At 42.0% G+C, this 26,427-nt stretch overlaps 1 protein-coding gene across 5 annotated transcripts in view; it reads right to left on the bottom strand.

Moving 5' to 3' along the window:
* RASGRP3 (RAS guanyl releasing protein 3) overlaps nt 1-26,427 on the bottom strand; it is a 280,740-nt gene that overhangs the window by 49,287 nt on the left and 205,026 nt on the right. For 4 of the 5 annotated variants that reach the window (XM_077486434.1, XM_077486437.1, XM_077486433.1 and 1 more), the window contains 4 exons: nt 23,560-23,707; nt 19,601-19,774; nt 10,965-11,081; nt 3,574-3,849 (listed from right to left, as the gene is read on the bottom strand). In XM_077486434.1, the coding sequence (XP_077342560.1) occupies nt 3,574-3,849; nt 10,965-11,081; nt 19,601-19,774; nt 23,560-23,707 (715 nt within the window). The remainder of the gene's footprint in view (nt 1-3,573; nt 3,850-10,964; nt 11,082-19,600; nt 19,775-23,559; nt 23,708-26,427) is intronic. The other variant, XM_077486435.1, reaches the window with a different exon arrangement.

Raw genomic sequence — 26,427 nt, 5'->3', positions numbered from 1 at the left:
CAGAAAATATAGTAAAACTATTTCATGAAAAATAAATTATAGGCCCATTGGGTATTGGATGTGTCTGGTTTTTGGAGAAAAAGGACATTGTTTAGTAACACTTCAGGGTGCGCTTGCGAAAGAAGGACTGATACATATTAGGAAAAGGTTCTCTTTTGCTACTTTTTGTTTATGATACATAAAGAACAATACACTCAAAACTTACAAACCTCCCTCCTGGTCCCAAAATCACTAGGCTCCAAAAAAAATGGGCTCTCATATAAATCTAGCAAGGTTGGGATCCTCTAGCAAATAATTATGAGAAGTAAAAAAAAAAGAAAAGGAATTACTAGTTTTGGGCTTAAGACCAAGCCATCATAGCACTGGGTCTCTATAAATAATCCTAAAAATCTACACCAATGCATCATAAAAAAACACCTGACAACACTGAAGAAATTACACTTTGCTACAATGTAAAGTAGAGTGTACAGCTTGTATAACAGTGTAAATGTGCTGTCCCCCCAAAATAACTCAACCCACAGCCATCAATGTCTAAACCGCTGGCAACAAAAGTGAGTACACACCTAAGTGAAAATGTGCCAATTGGGGGCAAAGTTTCAATATTTTGTGTGGCCACCATTATATTCCAGCACTGCCTTAACCCTCTTGGGCATGGAGTTCACCAGAGCTTTACAGGTTGCCATTGGAGTCCTCTTCCACTCCTCCATGATGACATCACAGAGCTGGTGGATGTTAGAGACCCAGTCGCACCTCCACCTTACGTTTGAGGATGCCTCACAGATGCTCAATAGTGTTTAAGTCTGGAGAAAAGACACAAGGGGAGAGGCGCCTCTGGGTATAGATATAGGACAAGTTAATGTAGATAAAAATACACACTCAACTCACATTTGTGTAGTCATAATAAGCATTGATCCCAGCATAAGGGGTATCGTATCATCAGTGTAGTCAGTCCATTCCTGATTTGTGGGTGCTCTTGGCTCGCTACAAATATCACTGGATGGTCATCGTCTTGCCGCAATGGAGCTTTACTCAGAACGAGACTTGAGGGAGCAGATGGTTTGCAGGTGAGGAAGGATGACGTCACTGAAAAGCGGCACGTTTCCTGAGCATACAGGCTGTAAGTGGCGTGAAGAAGGATGCCACATCACTTGCAGCCTGTATGCTCAGGAAACGTCGCTTTCCAGTGACGTCATCCTTCATTGCCTGCAAACCATCTGCGCCTCAAGTCTCATTCTGAGTAAACCTCCTCTGCGGCCGGACGATGACCATCCAGCGGTGTTTGTAGCAGGCCAAGAGTGCCCACAAAGCAGGAATGGACTGACTACACTGATGATACCCCTATGCTGGGATCAATGCTTATTATGACTACAAAAATGTGAGTTGCCTGTGTATTTTTATCTACATTAAACTAGTCCTATATCTCCACCCAGAGGTGCCTCTCCCTTTGTGTCTTTTCAGTGCATTGGAACATGGTTTCTGTTCTCCCCCCTGATGGCAGCCCTGAGTGTGGGACCCCCCCCCCCCATCATCACCCTATATGGTCCGTGGACCTTTTAAATAATCATAAGACTGTGGACTTTTACTATGTTATCTTTACTGTGCATATATTAATATGCCTATACAGCATATTACCTAATACTGTGGGATACTTGCTGCTCTAGTTCTCTGTGCCTTTACTTGTGTATTTAGGTCTGGACACATGCTTGGCCATCCATCACCTTTACCCTCAGCTTCTTTAGCAAAGCAGTGGTCATCTTGGAGGTGTGTTTGGGGTCCTTATCATATTAGAATACTGCCCTGCAGCCCAGTCCCTGAAGGAAGGGGATCATGCTCTGCAGTATGTCACAGTAAATGTTGGCATTCATGGTTCCCCCAATGAACTGTAGCTCCCCAGTGTCGGCAGCACTCATGTATCCCCAGACCATGACACGCCCACCACCATTCTTGACTGTAGGCAAGACATACTTGTCTTTGTATTTCTGACCTAGTTGCTGCCAAACACGCTTGACACCATCTGAACTAAAGCGGGAGTCCGCCGGGACTCCGCGTTTTTTTTTTTTTTAAGTCAGCAGCTACAAATACTGCAGCTGCTGACTTTTAAAATAGTGACACTTACCTGTCCAGCGCGCCCGCGATGTCGGCACCCGAAGCCGATCTCTAGATCGACACTCGAGTGCTGCCGCCGCCATCTTGGGTATGGGAATCAGGAAATGGAGCCTTTCGGGCCGCGCTGCGCAATGAGGACGGTCCCTGCTGCCTCTGGGATCTGTGTGTTTCCCAGCAGGCAGCGGGGCACTTGCGGAAGGGGGCGGGCACTTGCGGAAAGGGGCGTAATGTACGCCCCTTTCCGCACAGAGCTACCCCGGAAGTGGGTGCAGTTACCTGGATTATCCAGGTAACTGCACCCCCCTCCCCCCTGAAAGGTGCCAATTGTGGCGCCGGAGGGGGGGAGGAATCCGATGAGCGGAAGGTCCATTTTAGGGTGGACCTCCGCTTAAATCATTTTATCTTGGTTTCATCAGACAACAGGACATGATTCCAGTAATCCATGTCCTTAGTCTGCTCGTCTTCAAACTGTTTGTGGGCTTTCTTGTGCATCATCTTTAGAAGAGGCTTCCCTATGGGATGACAGCCATGCAGACCAATTTGATGCAGCGTGCGTCGTATGGTCTGAGCACTGACAGGCTGACCCCCCAACCTTTCAACCTCTGCAGCAATGCTGACAGAACTCATATGTCTATTTCCCAAAGACAACCTGTGGATATGAAGCTGATCATGTGCACTCAACTTCTTTGGTTGACCATGGCAAGGCCTGTTCTGAGTGGATCCTGTCCTGTTAAACCGCTGCAGTTCAGTTTCAGGTTCTTGGCAATCTTATAGCCCAGGCCGTCTTTATGTACAGCAACAATTCTTATTTTCAGATCCTCAGAGAGTTCTTTACCATGAGGTACCATGTTGAATTTCCAGTGACCAGTATGAGAGCGTGAGAGCAATAACACCATGCTTAATACACCTGATCCCTATTCACACCTGAGACCACTAACGAGTCACATGACACTGGGGAGGGAAAATAGCTAATTGGGCTCAATTTGGAAGTTTTCACTTAGGAGTGTACTCACTTTTGTTGCCAGCAGTTTAGACATTAATGGCTGTGTGTTGAGTTATTTTGAGGGGTCAGCAAATTTACACTGTTATACAAGCTGTACACTCACTAATTTACATTGTAGCAAAGTGTCACATGAAAAGATATAATAAAATATTTACAAAAATGTGAGGGGTGTACTCACTTTTGTAAGATTCTGTATATTGCATAGACAAATCTAAAACCAACCATGAACCCCATACCACCCTATCCATGTTGCACACATTTTCCATATTATTCATCCTCAAACTTGTAGATAATGTTTAGGATGGCATCAGATTCTACATGCCCACTACCTATCCTGGTCCATTGGTCTAGATTCTGTGATGGTTTTCTCTTGAGCCCAAAGCTAGTTTTGACATTTTTTTTTTATTTCACATCAAGAACAAGCAGTCTGCCATTATTTTGGGGTAAATAAAATACATACATACCGTTAAGAGGTTAATTAAATCCATACTTGTTTCTAAGTGAGGTGAAGCACTCTGTAGTGAAACCAGCTCATTGAGAGTAACATATAACTGTTGCATTTTAACAGTGTTTACTTTATTGTCATCCACCCAGTCAGGAAAAACAACATGTACAGCTATTAAGTCTTTCAAGTGAACACCAAGAATAGGGATTTTAAACCCTACACACTCAGAAAACGCTTTGCGATAACTACAGTAGTTTCCATTAGACGAGACCAGCTCAGTCATTTCATTCCACACCTGAAAAGAACAGAAGAAAAACATTTATCAGGTAATAACTCTAAAGACAAAAAATATTATTTATATTCATATTTCTGATGTGCCCATTACTTCCTGGCACTCATGCACACTACACTGGCAGACTAAATTCTTCCAGTTCTCTTTTCACCCCACCTTCTCCCTAGGTATAGTGCCTTCCTACCCACATCTAGTAAAGCATCTAACTAGGCCACATTAACAGAAACGACTACTCTGTGAGACTGCGAATAGTACTTTTATATTTTTACCTTTGAATCTGTATTAAAGTACAATTTAAGGTTCAAGTATAAAAGTCTAAACAAGTAACAAATCCAGTTACTTTATAATTCACAAGCCTTAAAAAGTAATCAAAAGTTTCCTTTACCATACCTTACTAAAACAAATCATTCTTTGTCTCACATGCTCCCTCTCCCAAGCATTGCAGCTCAAGGTGGGAGGATTTTAGCAGGACTGCCAATCCAAAAAAGCAAAAAATTCTGCTAGACATACTACCCACTGCAAGTTTTTCTTTATATCACAGTAAAGGCACAGACTATATGAGAGTAGCAACACTGCTCCTAATTCAGGAGCAAGACAGTATCATTGCCACACCATCACAGGAAACTGCATTAGGTGAAATTCACAGACAGGCTTAAAGGGTATTTGTAGGACTGTGCAGGGGGGGGGGGGGGTTAAGATAAAACTGTAAGTGCAAATGCACTTATGATTAACTGCCACAGCACATATATTTAATGGGAGGCCAAAGTTTACCTTTAACTTCTCTCCTTGGCCATACACATTAGCTGGTGTTAAGCATAATCCACCTTCAAAAGTGTTTTTCCTGTTCTAAAATACACCTTTTGTGTTCTTTAAAAAAATAGCTTAGCATTATTGAGAATGAAACTGAACATTTCTATCAAATACTTACTGTAATTTTCCTTTCCCGATGGACTCCATTGCAGCCTACGTGTGAGTTAATCCCGCTCCCTCATAACTCATAGGACCCTTTTCCCATAAATCGTTGCTCTGGGCCAGAGGCCGTGTTCCATAATTTAGCCTACTCCAGCCACTGGGAGGGAACTCCTGCTGCCATGGAGTCCATCAGGAAAGGACAATTTATGTAAGTATTTGATAGAAATTTTCAGTTTTCCTGACACTCCATGTCAGCCTACATGTGGAAAATAACTAGCCATACACACCCGGGTGGGCAAAGTGCTGGACAAAAAAAAAAAAGGTTTAATTGGCACCCTCAACAGACAAGATATGTAAAACAAAATTAACAGAAGAGAAAGAGGCTGGCTCTACGCAGTAGTACGCCATGAACGTGTTAATTGAACATCACAAGGTCGATTTGCAAATTACTTCTGGAGCCACATGACATGAAGCCGCCCATGATGTAGACACGCTTCTGGTTGAGTGACCGGTCACTGCTCCTGGAGGTGCTAATCCCTTAGCTTTGTAAGTCCACTGAAAGGCCTGAACAATCCATGCTGCAATAGATCTGGAAGAGGCACACAATCCCTTATTCTTTCCATGAAAAAGAACAAACAGGTAGTCGGACTGACGGAATGGACCTGTAGCTTCTAGATACTGTCTTAACCCTTGTATACACGGTCGGACATTCTGACAACCAAATCCGTCGGATTTTGTCCGAAACTGTTGCATACACACGGTCGGACAAAGTTGTCAGAAAATCCGATCTTTCACAACGTGATGACGTAATTTCATTACGATGGGACTACGTTCAGGCTAGTAGCCAATAGCTTTGATGTAGGAATTTGATCTGAGCATGCGTGGCACTTTGTCCGATCAGAATTCTCTACACATGATCGGAGTATGTCAGATCGGAGCAGTTTGTCGGAAAATATTTCCGGCAAGTTGGAAAATTTGGTCCGACGGAAACAGTCCGATGCATACCACACACAGTCGGAATATCCGACAAAGCGCTCCAATCGGACACATTCCGACGGAATCTCCGACCGTGTGTACAAGAGCTTTCCCGACATCTAGGGGATGAACACTGGAATCTTCGGTTGATCAAAATGTTGCAAGAGCAATCTCCTGATTATCATGAAAAACAGATAATACTTTGGGGTTTAAACCCAGCATAGGAATCAAAACTACCCGATCAGGAAAAAAGGTTAGAAATGGCTACATGCATCCGAGACCGATGTTATAGCCACCAGGAAGGCAAATTTTAGAGAAAATTCCTTAATAGAGAACTGATCTGTGTGTTCCATCTCTCTTCCTGAGAAGAAATACAAGACAAGGGGAAGATCCCACTTAGAAAATCATGGCTTTTTCTGAGGTCTGAGCCTTATTGCTCCTATGAAGAACTGCCAAGTAAGAGGGTGTCTAGCCCAGGAAACGCCTGTAATGGCAGAAATTGCAGAGACTTGAACCCGCAACAAGCTGGCTGACAAGGAGAGATCCAAGCCCGGTGGTAGGAAGCCCAGGATATCAGGTATCTTTGGATTATTGCAAAAACCCTGCAGTGGAGGTGTAGTCTGCAAATTTTTTTCCAAATCCTCTGGTAGACCCTGTTGGTGCCTGTTCTTTTGGCATTCAATGTGGAGATGGCCTTACATTGACAGCCTAGATCCTCCAGCCTTCACCTCTCAAAAACCAAACCATCAGGTGCAGATGGGCCAGGCATGGATGTAGAGTTGCCCCTTGCGATAGGAGATCTGGTCTGCAGGTCAGAGGAACTGGGTCCCGGAAACTGAGTTGCATCAGCAGAGGAACCATGGCCTGTTTGGCCAGTACGGGACTATTGCCACTATCTCTACTTCTTCCATCCTGAGCCTCGACAGAAACCGGTGAATGACAGGAAGCGGGGGAAAGGCATAGGCCCTATGGAATCTTCATTGGTCTGTCAGACCAGCTACCCCAAAAACCTGGGGACGATACGTCATGTAGTATCTCTCTAGTCTGAAGTTGCACAGGGAGGCAAACAAGTCTACTTCTGGAATGACTCCCAGAGACAGGACCCACTTGAATACTTTGGGGTGGAGAGCTTACTCGTTGTCTAGGGACAGTAGACCCCTTGAAACCTTTTGTCACCTGGAACTGGTGTTGCAGTGACCTGAGCCACTAGAAAGTCTGCAGAGGACAGGAGAATTTGCTTTTTCCAAGGTCTGCTGAATGTCTAGGCATGGCCTAAAAAGACCATTTTGACGACCCAATAATCTTTGATTGAGGCTGCCCAGACATGCTGAAAGCGAAGTATGCGGGCCCCGACTCGCTCTGTCTAGGCAGGCGCAGTATCAGAAAGACTTAGAGGCTTCCTGTCCACTGGAAGATGTCCCTTTTAAGAACTTCTGGCCTGAAGGTTGTTTTATCTTCCTGAACTCATGGCCAGGTCTATAGAAGTGAGCGTCCCTTGCCCAATCCGATCCTTGTCTGGGCTGTGTTCTCTTCTGGTTTAGCAGGCGACGATCCTGGGGAAGGAATACCGACTTGCCACCTGACACTGTCCAATTTGTTCCCAAAGAGGGGCGAACCCTCAAAGGGAATCCTGCACTATGCCTGCTTGGAGGCTGGGTCGGCTACCCATGGGCACAGCCACAAGGCATGCTTAGCTGTGACAGACAGCATGATCCGAGCCACCAGGCGATATATGTCTAGGGAAGCCTCCCCCAGAAAAGCCACCGCCAACCTTAGTTCATGTATAGGTGAATTCCTGGCCATTCTTTCCAAGATGCTCCACAGGGATGTATCTACGTTGTCTGTCCAGGCCTCCATCGCTTTGAATAGGGCTGCGAGAGCCAGAGGTGGTTTGCAGGTCATACCTGCTGTAATGTAGATCCGATTGACGTCGGTATCAATTTTCCTCTCCAGGGCATCCCTAAAGGATACATATCCTCCAGTGGGAGTGTGACGTGCCTCATCAATCTCATTAAGGCAGCGTGAGAGGAAATGAGTGGAGCTGATTGCAGATGTTTCACATCCTCACTTTTAAACGGATACATCTTTGATACCTTTGTTGGCAGGGAATTCTTCCTTTCGACATTACCCCATTCATCAGTAATTATTTTTCAGAGTTCACCCAAGAAGGGGAAATTAGGGTATTCTTTTTTGAGGTGTTTAAAATATTTCCTCTGTTTGGAGGGTGCCTCCACTGGCTTTTTTCCAACTCAAAGCTTATTTGACTGCTTTGACTAGCTGTGGTACTAAGGCAAATTCAAAACCCATGCCAGGGTCATCTACCTCTGCCTGTAGCCTCAAGATCATCCCCAGTAGGGACTGACACTGTCGCCAGCAGGGTTGTGGGTATGGTCTAAATCCACTTTACTCAAGGACTCAGGGATCACTTTTCTGACCAGTGCTTCCACTTGTTGATCTCTACCCTTTCTTTCTCTTACTGCTCTAGAAAAGCATTGCTCACAGAGCGACTTGCCTTCGGGGACCTGGGCCCCACATCCCCAGCAGGCTTTCCTCTCAGAGCTACTGGAGTGGCAGTGAGAGTGTCGACCAGAAATGGTTTTATACTCCTCTCTGTGGTGCCTAGATCTGGAAGACGATCTATGACGTCTGGAGGACGGTCTTTATCTTTGCGTGCCGCGTTTTGGTGTTCAGACCTAGATGGGCTGAGGGAAAAAGAGAGAGTTAAGAGATCCTAAATGAGTGAAGCCAAACATCACAGGAAGAATAGAACTCAATCCTACTTGCAGTGTGAGGGTTGGTCACAGGGGGGTGATGACACGTCCATAGCAGAGCAAGACAGAAACAAAGCAATTAGAAAGACATTATCAGAATGGATGAGCCCACTGAAAAAAACAGCCACAAATTAACAGCAATTAGAACTGCAAAAAGGGTACTCACTCAGCAGTAAGGTTCCTGGGGCCAACAAGCCCCCAGTATAACCTGAGGAATACACTTCTGATAGCTTTTTCAATTAGTCGCTGCTGATGACATCACCACGCCCCACAGCGCACCTGCACCAGGAACGTCACCGCCCAGCAGTGGCCCTGAGCGTGCATGACCGCCTCCATCTTGATGGAACCGCGCATGCATGAACCAAGCCTCGGTTTTACTTGCAGATGCGCAGATGGGTCCCAGGGACTTCCGGAAGCTCTGAGCTGGAGCGCAGATGCATTCCAGCCCTCATGGCCACAGTCACCAGAGCCTGAGAGCAACGAGGAGACACACAAATACAGAGATACAGCTGCCATTAATAATGAATATTTTTGTACATTACGACCACCGCGGCACAATCCAGACCAGGGACTAGGAGCTGCGGCTCAACCCACCATATGACCAAGGTGTTTTACAAGGCCTCCCGTTAATGGCTGGGACGTTTGGCCATATTGCCACTTGCCTGCCAATGGCCAGGTTAGTAAGCTGTTCAAGGGATTGCATATTATCGCCCATGTCCACCTGCTAATAGCTAGGATTGCTGGACTTCAGAGAGGATCACCGTTAGCAACCACAGTATCGCCGTGCACACCGCCAGGCCTGGATTACGGAAAACATCATAAAAGTAAGACTTCATCTTGGTCCTAGGAGGAGGACAAAAAAGAAACACAGGCTCTGGCCCAGAGCAAAGATTTATGGGAGAGGGCTCCTATGAGGTATGAGGGGGCGGGATTAACCCACACGTAGGCTGCCATGGAGTCTGTCAGGAAAGATAACATATCCCTAACTTAGTTTCCAAAACTCAACATTCCATGTGTGAAAAAAAAATACTGTATAATGCTGTAATGTTAATGTATATATAGAGCACAAAACTGAACTCAAGGTAGATATAATGGTAGATTCACATCTATGCATCTTATGCCCTGTCATTCATTCTGATATACTCTCCAATGTACATATAGAGAAAAATTAACATAGCTCCGTGACAGGTGCTTTGTCGGATACAGCAGTTGGGAACCAGTCAACATGGTTACTGATCCAGCCATAGCAATCACATATTTTTGTTTACAAATAGCACTCAGTGACTGCTTAAAGCATTTGTAACCCTAAAAAAAAATTGGATCCTGTTACTTTAAAGCATTTTATGCAGCACAGTGCTTGTGCTGTGTATTTTACCCCCTGTATCACCTGAAATACCTGGTTGATTACTGGTTCTGCCCTCCCCCTGTAAACTGACCACAGTTTATCGTGGCTGCTGAGCCTTGACCCCGTGGTCAGTTTACGTGCCTCCATCATCTGATGTCTCTCCTCTGTCCTCCTCTCCCCTTTCCCTCCTGTTGCTGAAATTACTGTGTAAAGTACATGCAATCTGTCTGTTAGAAAACTTCTTATGCACCAGTGTAGAAGCTTTGTAAAAAATTTGGCGATTTCTACCTTATTTTACAGCACCGCTCAGCACTCTTCTCCTCTCCTTCCCTCCTCCTCCCGACTGACATCAGCAGGAGATTCTCAGCCCCTCCTGCGAGAGCATTTGACTTTTTCAAACAGTGGGGATTGAGTGTACTTTACAAAGTGGCTAAACAACCATTTAAATCACTTCAGCTCCAGAAGATTTTCCCCCTTTATGACCAAGCAACAATAGATTCCCCCATCAACAATGGACCACCCGCAACAAAATTCACCCCAAGCAACAATAGGCTCTTGGCATCAACAACAGATCTCTCACAGCCAGCATCAATAGACTTTATGGCAGTCAACAACAGTAGACCCCTCCCTCAACAGTAGATCTCTCGAAGCGACAACTGACCTCCAGCCATATAAGACCCCCCCCAAGCATCAATAGATTCCCCACCAGAAACAGTAGACCTCCTCAGCAACAATAGACCCCTAGTGCTGGAGGTGCCAGAACTGTGTTCCCCCATGTTCCCGCTGAAAAAAGGTCCTGGTGAGCACTGCAAAAAAAGGTTACCCATAATATGATGTAAAAGTAAAGTGGTGTGCCTTCGTATTTTATGTTTATTGTGTGCACCTGTGTTCCTTATAGAAATGATTGGTCACATGATTTTTACTTTGAAAAAGAAAAACAGGAGGTATTTGTGGCTTCTCTGCCTCAGTTATTACCTATTAATCACATTTATGATCATCTCTGAACTAAAATTTATTATATATAGCATATGCAATAGGTCTACTGTGTTTGCTCATATATAAAAAAAAAAAAAGACAAACACAAATATGTTGTTTCTTGTCAACATTTTGCATACCTTTGTAACATCAGAGGTGAGATGTGCATGAGTATCTTTAAGACGAGATATGGAGCTATGGCTTAGTCCACCAACAACTGCCATCAGAGTGTTAAAGTTTTGAAGATCCAATAATTTCTGCAGAGAAATAAATTATACAGAATCAAAAATATGCAATATCTGACAACAGATTTGCAGGCAACTTCCTAATTACATTGGGCCTCTATAATCCACATTGAACTTTGGCTACAAGCCTAAGCTGTGGTATACATCAATCAGCCATAACATTATGATCTTTATGATCACTGACAGGTAAAGTGAATAACCGCGATTATCCCGTTACAAAGGAACATGAAAGTTAATGGGATCATCCCAATACAGCAGAACCTGAAAGTTGATGGAATTATACAGTTACAATAGAACCTGTAAGTTCATGGGTTATACAAGTCAGCAAGTGAACATGTTGTCCCTGAAGTTAATGTGTTAAAAGCAGAAAAAATGGTCAGGCATAAGGATTTGAGAGACTTTACCAAGAGCCAAGTTGTAATGGCTAGACACCTTGATTAGAGCATCTCCAAAACTACATCTGTTGTGCGATGTTCCTGGTCTGCAGTGGTCAGGACCTCTCAAAAGTTGTCCAAAGATGGAAAACCGACAAACCGGTGACAGGGTCATGAGCAGCCAAGGCTCATTAATGCACCTGGGGAGCAAAGGCTGGCTCATGTAGTTTAATTCAATGTAAGAGCTACTGTAGCTCAAACTTCTGAAAAAATGTATTCTGGTTCCTATAGAAAAGTATCTGAATATGCATACGCATCTCAGTTTGCTGCGTAGCTGAAGACCAGTCAGGGTACCCATGCTGACCCATGCCCACAGCTGAAAACACCTACAATAGGAATGTGAGCATCAGATCTGGACCATAAAGAAATGGAAAAGAGTAGCTTGGTCTGATGAATTCAAGAATGATTTTACCAACACAAGTTTAAAGTGTTGACTTGGCTTTCAAAATCTCAAGATCTTAATCAAATTGAACATCTGTAGGATGTGCTGAAAAAGTCCAATCCATGGAGGCACCAGCTTGCAACTTTGTTACTGATGGCTTGGTGCCAGATACCACAGCATACCTTTAGAGGTCTAGTGGAGTCCATGCCTCAACAGGTTATAGTGGGTGGTCATAATGTTAAGGCTGATCGGTGTATAATACGGTGGATGATTTACTAATGGAGTTGAGAATCTTTACTGAAAAAATTGTGTAAACAGTCACTTCAATTAACAAATTATGTGAAAAGCAAATGCCTGTTTACTTTGAACAAGAAATCACGTGCACATGCTTTTCACATGATTGGATAATTAAAGTAAAAATGTAAATAGTGATTTGAGTTAAAATTTTCAACTCCTTTACCAAATAAGCCCAAATGTGTTGTTTTCTCTTTTGAAGGCATCAAACTCATGACACAAATAAATCCAAAGGGGTAGTCCTATTTCTTTTTTATGATGTTGAACATGAGTTTTGCATATCATATACTTATGTTTTATTGATCTATTGACTTACTGTGTAACTGTGTGAACCTACACTGGCATTGCTTATGCTAAAGTTTGACTATGCTTTGTCTAGTTGTGACTGTGTTCATTTTGGGGTTTGTTGTGTTTCTTAGTTGCTTGGCTACACTACACAAACCACATTGAAGTCAATGGGATCTGAATGTTAAAAAACAGTAGGCTAATAGGCAATGGGTTATCAAGCAAATAGCATGGGGGGCTGGGCACTTCTCTAGAGAACATGTACCAAAGCAAAAAATAACTTTTTTAAATTATGTTTGGCAGGGAACAGCATTAAAAATACAAAATTCATTTAAAGTGATTGTAAACCTCAGACATAAAATACGAACAAAGCATATCCTTCAATAGTGTACACTTGTCTCATTTAAGAGCACTAAGTGTTATTTCTGTCTGCTGCCCCATTCCTCTGCTATCAGAATGAGTTTTTTCTGGTACAATTTTTTTTAATTAAAATATAAGAAAAAATATATATCTTTAATAATCCCGTGCAGGAGATATGAGCAGTAAGCATAAAATAAATAATGCAAAATACACATTTAGAACATGTTTTGTGGAATTAACTGTCGAACAACAATAACCCTCTGTCCAGAGCCGGGGGTCAACACAGGGTGTCTGAGCTAAATGGCTCAGGGGCTGGGGTGTAGAGCAGTCCACGATATTTGGAAAAAAAGGAAACTCGAACCAAACTCATAAGAACAAAAAGGAAGGGGAAAAGAAAAAAAAGTGTGGGGGGGGGGGGGGGTTTGGGGACAGGGCCAAATGGCAAAGAGGGAAGTGAGAGGTGTGGGGAGAATACAGAATAGGAAGAGGAAAAATAATTACAGAATAGGGGCAGAGGAGGTCAGTTAGAGAGACCCAGGCGGGTGGGTGCAAAGTTGGAAGAGCGCAAGACCATCACGGCCCCACACTTTGAGGAATTTAGTGTGGGAGTTGTGGCGGATACTAGTCATCTTCTTGTTAATCATGAGAGACATTAAGATGCCCTTCACATCCGCAAAACAGACAGCAGGCTTTTTTCAGGCCCTTGCTTGTTTTTCACACACTTGGTGGCGATAAATAGGTGGCCAATTTATGCTAATAGGAGAAGAGGGATAGGACAGTGAAGTAAGGCCAACTAGGTGGGGGTAGGACCACCAGATATGAAGTTCATTTCTACGCTGACCACAGCCTCGGCAGCATGTATCACTGAATGATGGGTTTGATTTGGCAATACGGGTTGGGACCCAATACCAGTGGAGGAGTACCTTATAGGCTGCCTCCAGGGTAGCCGCATTGAAGAAGCATTTTGCAATACTAGACCAGGCTTTGCTCCAATCCGCCAAACCAATGGGGCATAAGTCTTGTTCCCACTTGGGGACAGAGGATAAGGAGGCTAGCATACTGCTAGAGCTGAGGGAGGAGTAAATTAAGGATATGGTACCAAGGGTTCCCGTAGAGTGTAGACAAGTATGCTCGAAGGCTGTTTTCTGGTACGGGAAAGTGTCATAATGAGAGAGGATATTCAGTGTCGCAATTGAAGATAGCAGAAGAATTCCACAGAGGGAGCTCCGTGGGTCTCTTGTAGTGGAGCCCACAAGGGGAAGGTGTGAGATCTAAGAAGGTGTCAAACCTGAGAGTACCCATGGGCAGACCACCATGAGGAAATGTGTGGTTGTTCTAAGCCGGGAGGATACATGGGATTATTCAAGAGGGGAGGAGCATAAGAGATGGGGACACGAGCCTACCGGAGTACCAAATAGAGTCTCAAAGCTTCAGGCTATGGGCCATTAGAGGTCTGACTGATGGGGGAAGCAGTTTAAGAGGGAGCCATAGGAGGGCAGAGATGGGGACCGGCGCACAGTTGGGGATTTCCAAAAGAACCCAGAGTGGAATGTCAGAGGTAGCCCGGAGCATAGTGAGATGGGAAATTTGTGCAGCCTGATAATATTATTTTGTTGGGGACTCCAAGCTCAACTCTCAACCTGTGGGCATATAAAGTAAGGCGGGAGACCATGGCGCTTGTAAGCCCAAATAAAGGAGAAAAGCCTTTTCTGGAGAAGGAACGTGGGGACCCGAGCCGTTAGGGTCCGGAAGAAGTATAAGATATTCGGAAGGACCTTCATCTTGATGTCGTTAATGTGGTCAATCCAAGATAAGGTGGGAAACCGCCAAGATGTCATGAGTGCTGTGATGGAGCGTAACAAAGAATAGAAGTTGTCGGAAAAAAGAGAAGCGTAGGAGGGAGCTTAATACCCAAGTAGTCTAAAGCGGAGCTGGCCCAGTGATATGGGAAGGTAGATTTGAGGTGCGAAACTAGGAATTCTGGAAGAGAAATATTAAGCGTGGTGGTTTTGTGTGGGTTCATTCGGAGCCCGGAGATTGTAGCAAAGCGGGCCAAAAAAGATTGTAGATTGGGCAAGGAAACAATTGGGTTAGTAAGGGTCAAAAGAGTGTCATTCGCAAGAATGAGTCCCTTCTGACAAGTTTTCCTGACACCAAGAGAAAAATAGTGACGGGAGGGACCTCCAGCAGATGGACAGCCTCAGCTCTGCTCCTGTGAGCTGTGTGAAGGGAGGGTGTATCTTTTCCCTGTAATCAGATCTCATAGCTCTCCTTGCTGAGCTCTGCAGAATGTCTTCAGCTCTCTGCCCCCTTTTTTCTGAACTCTGACAAGCTTTATAAATCCTGGAATTTGAACAGATGTATAGAAGAGAAGACTGCAGATAGACAGGTACAACTTATGTAGAAGGATTTGTTTAATCTCCGTGTATCACCTGAGGCCAGTCACTTCACTGGACATATGTAAGGGTTTACATGTAAGGCTGCACTGTGGGGGTGCCAATGCTCGCGATGACTGCCGGCCAGCGAGGCAGAACAGGGACATGTGTGTGTAAAAACACAAATACCTGTTCTGTGCAGAGAGACAGATCGTGAGTTCCTAATAGCTAGTCAGTCCGTATCCTAAATTCCTAAACAGCTTTGTGCAGCGTCTAAGTAGTGTAGCTAAGAACTGGTAAATGTGGGTCTTCCCTACTGGTTTCTAGTTTGAGAAGATGATGGTTTTGTTCCTAGAACTCCTGCTTGTTGGACAATCTTGGGAAGTCCTGTAATCTTTTAAATAAGGCAAGCTCAAAAACTTCAGGCTGCCTTAAGTTTTCTCTAATTTCCCCCATGTGAGATTAAGGCCCATGTCTGGTTCATGAATGTGACCAGATTTAAGTATCTTAACACTTGAGGTCCTAACTAGCTGATCAGGAAGTCAAGTTCTTGTAAAGTTGGGATGCTAAGGTTCTGGACTACTGAGTTAAATGTGGATCTTCAGCTTCTGTAGTTCACTGCGCATACATCTGTAGTTCTCTGGGCGATCGATGGCTTTCATAAGGCCTGTATTAATGAATTCTCGGTGAGTTATGTACTTAGCAATGTCTGATCTATCAGTTCTTCTAAGCTTTGGTAAGAGAAGTACTCCTTTACCATTTTTTTAGCCTTCGGTATCTGATACGTGATGTTTAGGTGTTGGAGGAAGTAATGGAGTAGCAGATAGGTTCAGTCCAGTTGAAGGCTTGGGATCCAGAGGTCTCAGGAGGTTTTAAGTGATAAAATAGATTCAGGTTGGTCTAAAATAACACTTAAGCTGCTGCATAGGATGGCAATATCTCGGGAGATAGAGAAGTGTCCAATGTGCCAGGGTAAACTGTGGGATTAACTGCTGCAGCTATGTTTGCTGGCGAATGCATTGAATGCTGGTGTATAGAAGTGAATGCATCCTGTGAAATAAAGTTGACATTGTTCTGGCTTAAGCAATATATATATATATATATATATATATATATATATATATATATATATATATATATATATTATTTACAAGGATTTTTAATGCACCACCTATATATTACTTTTTATAAAAATATTCAGAGAAATACAGCATTCTAAAAGACATATATTCCATTTTACTACTCCACTATATATGTGCATATTACAAGATATTAATAATACCTTATAATATAAGACGTATATTACACTGATTTTGCTTAACTCTTACATTGATTGTAGTACCATCATATTAAATTAATAAAGAATAATCATGAAAATGGTAAATAGCAAACATTTTCTGGCTTTGGACAAAAATGACAAGGTTCATCTTGTGGGGTCATTAGAGGTTATCAGAATGGGACAATGATCTTTTTCTTCTTCAGCAGCTTGTTCCAATGCTCTGAGCTTGGCTAAGGTTGTTGCTTCCTTGAGCTTGGGAGACTTGTGCTTTGATGGCTGCTTTCCTCCTTAATACCATAAGCTTCCAGTTTTGCTTCTTCTACTCCAACATAGGCTTTTATGAGTTGACTATTCAGTGACGATTACTATGAGGAGTATACACTGTATGAGTGATGATTGCTGTGAGTGGGACCTTATGGATGTAGAGAATCTCTTTAGAGGAGCATGAAAGAAGCAAAGTAGCAGAATGTAGTTTAATGTAATTGTGATATCTTCTGTTCATGGCCTTCATGGATGAAATATGTCTGTTTGTTAGTAGTAGTTAAGTTCTCTTAAATAGATTTCTCTGTATTATCACTTTATGGAAGAGAGGAATATTTTTCAAATGGTCACAGCCTTCATAAGTTCTTTTAACTTTGCAAGTGCAATACTTAGTTGCTTTACACTACTGTATGTTTCATCAACAACAGTTATACATTGCATAGTTCCCTTCCACAGATCAGAAAAATCTCCAGAAATTTCTACAAGAAAAAACAGAAATGGAAGGCGCGAACACCAAGTGCATTACCAAAGATAATTTAATAATAAAAATGTTTTATATAAGAGTACTCACAAAATGCAACTGACAAAAGGCCATAAAAACATTTACATTGACATGCATCTTTGGTAATGCACTAGGTGTGCGAGCCTTCCATTTCAGTTTTTTCTTGTAGTTCCTTTCCAATTACCCCATCTGAGGAAGGCAGCATCCACCCAGTTTTGGATACCATTATATACCTTTCACACCATATCTGATATCTGTTACTCCTCACCTTGGAAGACCTATTAGCGCTGGAAGTGACTGTTTTTTGTATCTCTACTGTTCAGAAATTTCTACCCTGCTTGTTTCAAATTATTTTTAAGCTTCAAAGAAGGATTTATGGATTCTTTCGGTCTCACAGATATTTTTTACCTTTTGCAAATGAGCATCACCATGAGGAAAATAAGGTTTCTCTCTAACTTCAGTGTATGTACAGATTCTTGAGACATGTTGTTGTATGTGTGTGCAGTATCAGTTTATGCAGAAAACCGAGTGTTTGTGTATCAAACAGTCTATTGCAGCACAGCAATTCCAGCAGCAGGGATAATTTAATAGCAGCAGTTCATGTAGTTCCATAGGCAAGTTCAATACACCATCCCTGTGGTAACCAACGCTGCCTGAGGGAACATAGAGGAAGTACAGAAGGTCTAGCTAGGACTGAATTGGCTAGCAATAAATAGGAGGGAGAATAGAGGGAGAAACCAACTACAGAAGATAAACAAGTTGTAGTGGTGTTTAACTACTACTGGATGTCAGTTTGAACAACGTAATGCAGTTCACTGCAACAGCAGAAAAATACAACATAGGTGGGTAAACGCACTCACAGAAGAAAGACTTTCACTCACACTGCCCAGGCCTCTAGCATAGCCCAGCTCAGTATACATTACTTCTGGGGTTTGAGTTTGTCCACTCATCAGTCAACCAATAGTATTAGGGAGCCCATGTTCACAAAACGTAAAGAGCTTCCTACATCATCAGTTGGACATTATTCTGCACCCAATCCAGTATGAAGGCCATTAGTATATGGAGTATATACCTGTTGTATATGGCCACTCTAAACTACATAAATATCACCTGCAACATGTATGGATTAATGGGAGAAAGGTGGTAGATTTTAGGAACAGTGAAGCCTTTCTAACAATTGTGGAGCCTTGTTTTATTAGACCTAATGCTGTTCAAAGAGACCCAGGGATTTTAATTGACCTTGCTGGAGGTACAGTATACATAATACAAAAGAACATTTGGACTATGAACATGGGGCGAAATTAAGCTGGGTAGGGATGATAGAAAGTTTAGCAGCAGATTTTCTGGGACATGATGAGGGCATTGTAGGTTACTTCTGAGTTAAAGTGGTAGTAAACCCATCCTGTGCTTTTTACACCATATCAAGCTTTCCTACCTCATGAACGAGTTGCTCTGTGTAAAACGCATCCTACCTTATCCCCTTTGTGTAATCTGTCCTTTTCTAATCAATGACGTAATCGGCACATGTGCAGTTAGTCCCGTTTTTCCGGCAGGCTCTTCTTCTTGCCGGAAAATTGCTGTGTACATGCCGGGGCTGCGTCATTTCCTTTGGCTGACGTCAGCCCCGGGATCCCGCGACACTCCCCCGCTGAGAAGCTGAGACTTCCTACGTCACAGGGGTTGGAGCGCAGCGCCGAGGACAGAGCCTGTCTGTCTGAAATGAAAACGAGGCTTGGCTTCAGGAACTAATACGCACGTGCAGGATTATGGGCACAGAAGAAGAGTGAGGGTGGAAATAAAATACAACTGAGACCAGGAAGACAGGAGTTATAATGGAAGCAGCTGAGTTCAAGCAGAAGCGATCATAAAAAGTACATTTTTTCAAGAAAGAACGTTCTATTTGAATAATGTATGTGGCGAATAGCTACTAAACAGCAACATGTAACTGCATATTGCTGATTTGGGGTAACATTATCTGAGTTTACTACCGCTTTAATATTTTTGGAAGGGGTTTGTGAAGTGATGTTGAAGTAATTTCACTGTTTTAGAAAAGCTTTTGCTATCTTTAATTTGATACCTGGTTGACTCATGGGTGTGTGTGTAGCCTAAACACTTGGAAAGAGCTCTGTCTTTTCCACAGGGGGGTGTTCCTGTGGATTGTAAATGACTGGAGGGGGGGGGGAGGGCAGTGTGTGTCCTGGAAGATGATTCAGAATGAGACATACTCTGTTTAGACTGTCTCTTTTTAATCTGTGATCATCAGCTGAGTGTTTATGAATATTGCTGTTTCATGATCCTTAACAAAATGTTTTCAAAATGCATGTTTAGTTTATTAAATGAAGGCACATTGGCCTTTTACCTCGGCAACATTAATATACTTGGTAATAACCTCCGCTCTTTGCTGTGGGGTTGGCTTGCTCAGAACCATAAGTTGTACCCATTTTGAGATTCCATTGAATAGAGCTATGGAGCGCTCCAAAGTTGGGTTGTCCACTAAAGAGCCATGAATTACGTAACTTTGATAATCTGTAAACTGAAAACAAAAATATATATGCATCAGTTCAATAGGTTTGCATAATGATCTAAAGCCAAATGAAGATGATGCCTATTGCTTTTCTGAGAAAATGGTTGCTTTTCCTCTCCAATCATTTTTTTTTTCCATCAGAAAACAACTTTGAGAAAATGTACATGGTACAGGCCTCAAGGGAGAAAGCAGTGAAGATATGATACATAATATGCCACCATAAATCAAGATAAAAACAAAACAAAAAACAATAGTCTGTCATTAATATGTACGGTCACAGTAAGTATAGCAAATAGTAAAGTAGAGAAAGTCATATAGGTAAATAACAACCATCAATATTGACAAAATCAACAGGAAATCACAATCATGTACATATCCCAGAATGTGACAGCCATCTATCCCAGAGTTTTCCAAATTTGTTCGGGCAAGCCCTATGTTCATATATAATTTTTTGGGAGTGTGGCATTAATATTCCTCATCCAGGCCTGGAGCGAGGGGGGTATTACTTGCATCAAATTCTGTGCCACTGTTTTCCTGGCCATGAAAAGTGTCTCATGTGTCAATATATTAAGGAATTTATCAGTGTCTGGGTCTGAAAGTAAGCTGAGTAGACATTGTTTATGGTCAAGGGTGATCAGTGAGCCCATGTCATTACAAATGAAGTGACTCACTTGAATCCAATATGTCTGAATAATTGGGCATGTCCACAGCAAGTGGTAAAAAGTGACAGGGGCTGAAGCACATAGTGGACACATAGTATTAGGTTGATATTGGGCAATCTGTTGAGGAGTAAGATATTCTTGATGAATGATATATAATTGTGTTACCGGACTGATAGTGTAGGACAGTGTTTTTCAACTCCAGTCCTCAAGGCGCCCCAACAGGTCATGTTTTAAGGATTTCCATTATTTTGCACAGGTGATTTGATCAGTTTCACTGCCTTGGTAATGACCACAGCCATTCCATATGAAGGAAATCCTGAAAACATGACCTGTTGGGATGCCTTGAGGACTGGAGTTGAGAAACACCGGTCTAGGAGAAACTGTTTTAGAATTGTCTAATATCTTGTCCTAATCTGTCTCCTCAATAATGCCAAGATTATCTTCCCATCTCATTTTAGCTTCATATGCTAGTTTTGTGGCACTGGGGAGACGAATAATGGTATAAAGAGTGTAAGTCAGTTTAGTGGGGTATGGTCCGAGTATGACATCTAAAACTGCTGGTGTGGACAGTGAGGGATAAGAAGAAGTTAACTGGGTGCACAAGGCTTGACAAAGTTATCTGAACAATGAATGATGTGGGAGGGAATATTTGTCATTCAACATTTGGACTGTCTTAGGACCGGTAGGAATTAGAACCTGATATAAATATACTATACCATGTACAACTCATATAATAGGATCTGAAATCATTAATAATTTGCAGAATTGGCCATTGTACCATAAAGAGGGAGTATGTGAGTGAGGCGTCAGAGCATTTAGTTTGCGCATGGTAATTTTCCAGATATGTTGATGATAGGATAGCAATCCATCCCTATTTCCTGTGGGGCGCAGGGTGGGATCTTCCTCTCATGATATCTTGAAGAGGAGTATGAGCAGGTTGTGATGGTCTATTGCAAACCAAAGTCTTACACTGAGGAAGTTCCGCTTTAAGGATAACTTGTGTCTATCATGTTGCCCACGCTTTATTGCACAGATATGTTGTCTACTGTATTTCAAGTTTCCTTGGATCCACCTGATGTAAAAATAACAATTTTCTGGCTTCTTCTATCCCTCTAAGTGTCCACTAGTTTAACTCCCTGTGTCGTTTTACATACATTCTCACAATGCTATTAGGGAGGTGTCATTCTATCGCAGCTAGATTTCCTATGCTATGTATGTGCACTTACAAATTATCCATAAAATCTGTTACACGTGTAGATGGCTTTGAAAGGGCTACAGCTAAGAGCACCTCACTAAAATCTTTGTAAGATAACAAAAGCTGGTGGGTGATTGTACCTTCTACTATCTAATAAATACTGAATTATTTATTTTGGGAGAAGTTGTCCTTTAATTGCTGACAATTATCTATCTATAAGTGGCAATAAATAATTTAGTCGGGTGGATTACTAAACTTAAAATGGCCAGTAAATTTTACTGGGTAAAGCATTGCATTTTTTTCTTGATTATTGCGTTTTTTTTTTGTTACTGTAACTAAGGATATTATAGTAAACCATGATTTTCTCTAAAATGGCAACTAATGTATCTGTGTGTGCAGACTCTCAAAAGCATACTATGTTTTATTTTAGCAGAAAAAACCAACCAGCGGTTAACCAACTGGGGGGGGGGGGAGGGGTTGTTCAAACTGCAAATTGTAAACGGACAAGCACGAAAAAACGAACGAAACAAACACGAAAAAAATACTAGAACTTGCACTTCCTAATGTAAATAACCCCAGGTATATATTTTTTTATTTTTGGCTTTTTAAGCGGTTTCCGAGCGGCTCACGCAGATATACTATGCCATAATGGTTATCCTGGGTGAAATCCGTAGGGGCCCGTCCTTCCCCTTAGTGGCTGCCAGAAGGTGCACGCTGCACGGTGGGGGACCCAATGCGTGTGGCCAATGAGCACAATCACTGCCAGCCACGTACAATTGTGTGCACGAGTGTCAGAATGGATATTTGTGTGTGTAAACACAAATCCCTGTGCTGCCAGGGCAGAGGAGACATGTTGTTTGTTTCTACTAAGTAGGAACAGGGATATGTCTCCTCACCTAGTAAGTGACATCCCCATACAGTTAGAACACGCTGAGGGAACACACATTTAACCCCTTGATCACCCCCTAGTACTTAACCCTTACAGTGCCCCCTAGTGGTTAACCCCTTCACTGCCAGTGACATTTACACAGTAATCAGTGCATTTTTCTAGCACTGATTGCTGAATAAATGTCAATGGTCCCAAAAATGTGTCTAAAGTGTCTAATCTGTCTGCCGCAATGTCACAATACCGCAAAAAATTGCAGATCACTGCCATTACTATTAAAGAAAAGAAAATAAATAAAAATGCCATAAATCTTTCCCATAGTTTGTAGCTGCTATAACTTTCATGCAAACAAATCAATATATGCTTATTGCAATTTTTTTTTAACAAAAATATGTAGAAGAATATATATTGGCCTAAACTGATAAAGAAATTTGTTTTTGTTTTGTTTTGTTTTTTAAATTGGGGGATATTTATTATAGCAAAAAGTAAAAAAATTTTTTTTTTTTCAAAACTGTCGCTCTTCTTTTGTTTATAGCACAAAAAAAAAACCGTAGAGGTGATCAAATACCACCAAAAGAAAGCTGTATTTGTGGGGGAAAAAGGACGAACCTTTTGTTTTGGGTACATCGTTGCATGACCACGCAATTGTCAGTTAAAGCGACGCAGTGCCAAATTGTAAAAAGTGCTCTGGCCAGGAAGGGGGTAAAATCTTCCGAGGCTGAAGTGGTTAATACATGAATATACATTTATAATCTCATAAGACAGCATGATACAGCCCACACCAAATAGCATAAAAAAATCAAAACTGCTCCGATTATTATGAAACATGCAGCACATGGCCTGGGCTCCCTAAGGCAGATGGAGCCCTGATGAATATTTTCACTGTGCCTAAGGTTGTTGTTCTTTTTGCAATGAGTTAATTAAAATAAGTGCATGGTTTAATGAACAGCACCATTGTCTTTTAATCTGCGATAAAAGGTATTATTTTGAAATATTAATTTGTGACCCTCTAAATATAAAAATGATGAGCTTATCAGAAAATTTTGCTTACAGATATTCTTCGGAAAGCTTTATACTCTAGAAATGTTAGGTGTTCTGCCAGCTCCACAGGCTCCAGATGGTCAAACAGAAGGCAAACCTTTCCCTTCTTTGATGTTTTTTTCCTCTGTGTGACTCTTCGCATCCAGTCATAAGATGGGCTGCAAACAAAAGCGACAATGTACGCTGTCACCGCAAAATGCAACAATCAATAAACAATTAACAGTGCACTCAGTGTTTGTGATGCCTCCATATACAAGTGTGGCTCTGTTCTCAACACCTTACTGTGCTCAGTTCTACATTAAATAAAAAAGAAAAATGCTACAAAATAATTTTATATCCATTTTATGAATGTGATCATGTGCTAATGTCTTCTTTTGAAGTGAAAAACCCTTTAGCCTTGGAGTTATGAATTGAGTGACCATTCAGTAAATTGAAGATTGTTTTAGCGGCCTGGAGTTTACATACATTTTACAGTGTATAAAGCACTGATTGTGACTCGCCAAACATTCCCCATGGGTGTATCTTCCTGGTGCATGGGTTTTCATTTGTATTCATTGATTTACCTGCAGTGAATGTTTTTGTGATTGTCACATTCACTTTTATAAATATGCCTTAGGTCTTTTATGGTGCTATTTATTGCATGCTTGATGTTAAATTTAGTTTAAAAGGCATTAGATTACCGGACTATTATAGGCTATTTATAAAATGAATTACTATCTAATTGCTAATCTTTTAGAGTGTAAGCTTACAGGAGCAGGATCCCTCTTGTATTACATTTTATTGTAACTGAACTGTCTCCCTGCCCGAATTGTTGGCTCTAAAAAGAAATCCTATATAATATTAATAATTGCTAATTGTTTTTTAAATCTACAAACAATATAATGGTTGGTTCATCAAATTTTAAAAACTAGACTGTGCGGAGTTAAAGTGTCAGATATATCCAGCCTCAATAAAAACTGTGAAACAGCAAAAACTGACTAGAATCAAAACTGTAAGTAGGCAACATATTAAAAACCTTTAGGGCCGGTTCACATATGAATCATGGTCCACATTCTTATACGATTCAGTGTGGTGTGATTTTCAGTTCATTCATTTGAATTGCCTGAAATCACACTGGATCATACAAAAAAGTAGTGCATGCACTGCACCAAATCGCATGGTACTATCATTCTATCTGGTGCAGGCAAATGCATTGTGTTTACTAACAACACCTCAAATGCAGATCACAATCTATTAACACCAAGAGCAGATCACACTCCCAGTATGTTTTGAACGCAGTGTGAGAAATGTGCACGGAACACGGTTTCCTACCCCTCATTTAGGTGTGAATAAGCCCTTATAGCACTTATAACACTTTAATATATTTGATTCTCCTAAGGTTGTTTTTCTGCTTCATGCATGCAAGGCGATACCTAATATGTGTTGTGCGTCAGGTGTTTACTTCTCATCCTAACAGTGTCTATGTATGTGCATACAAGGGGGTTCTTTAAGTTGGCTTCACACCTATGTGTTGCTATACATGAATGGCACCCCAACACATGTACAGTATACCTAACCACACCTATGCTATAGTGCATAACAATGCATAGTGAAATTATTTTATTTTATTTTTTTCTATATTTTCTGTTGCTATGTATGGGAGCCGGCGGAGATTCCCGGGAGCTCTCCTCAGGACCATCATGCTTGGGCTACTCCCCCCTCCCCCCAGCAAGTTAGCATTCATATAGCCTAGAGTCAGTAGGCAAGGTGCTTAAAGCAAATTTGCTTAAGTGAACCTAGGGGCTACGGTAGAGTTAGCCTCCCTCTCCTCCTCCCTCATAGCTCGTGTCCTCACCCTCTGCCCCTTGATCCAGTCCTAGTGTAGAGGACCCGAGGGTAGGAGAAAAGGAATGGATGACCTTTCTAAAATGTCCCGTAAGACTAGGGGACTAAACACTCCTGAAAAGAGATGAATATGTCTCCCTTAGCTGGAACTATTGTGGATTAATATCGCATTCCTCCAAGAAACACATTTCAGAGGAAACGGTCTCCCTATTCTTGGAAGCAGGCTTTTCCCAGTGGTCTAACACGCCACTAACCCTGTCGCCAAGTCTAAGGGGGTATCTATTCTAACTTCAAGCAAAGTACCATGGGCATGTAAAGAATCCATATAGATGCAGGGGGCCGATATGTATTTGTCAAAGGTACGATTGGGGGGTATTAGAGTAACACTTTTACGCCCTGAACACACAAGATTAATTTTTTAGAAATATTCTAAACAAACTTATGGAATTCTCGGAGGGCCAATTGATTATGGGAGGAGATCTCAATGTTCCTCTGGTTCCCAGGGAAGACACTTCAATAGGCTCATCATCAGTGCTCCCAGGTCCATGGAAACGGATTCTTCAATCACTCCATGAAACAAGGTCAGTAGATATGTGGTGCCTTTTTCATCCTGGGGAGAGGGATTATTCTTTCTTCTCCCCACTACATAAGTTATACTCCCGCATTGTTTTTTTTTTTATCTGCCAAAATCAATTACATTCAGTAATCGAAACCACAATTGGATCAATTACTTGGCCAGACCATGTGCCAATATTCATGAAATACAATATCTTTGACTCTAGCCACCGTAGTCAGATGACATGGAAACTTAACAAAAGCCTCTTACAGGATCAGGGTGTTATGGAGGATGCTATTAGGAAGGTGCCATGTTTTTTTCAGACCAAAACTACACCAGAATGTGCCCCTGGGGTGATAAGGGAGGCTCATAAAGCAGTAGTCCTGATTAAACATGGGGCTAGGCTTAAATATAAAAAAGAGAGGCAAAGCTAACAATTCTATTAACGGACATACATCAGTTAGAAACAATCCATAAACATACTCGTTCTTTGGGTGT

Source organism: Lithobates pipiens, unplaced genomic scaffold (genome assembly GCF_037356315.1).
Source record: "Lithobates pipiens isolate NorthernLeopardFrog02 unplaced genomic scaffold, aLitPip1_a1.2 Scaffold_18, whole genome shotgun sequence".
Classification (NCBI taxonomy): Eukaryota; Metazoa; Chordata; class Amphibia; order Anura; family Ranidae; genus Lithobates; species Lithobates pipiens.
This window is presented reverse-complemented; position numbering and strand designations above follow the sequence as displayed.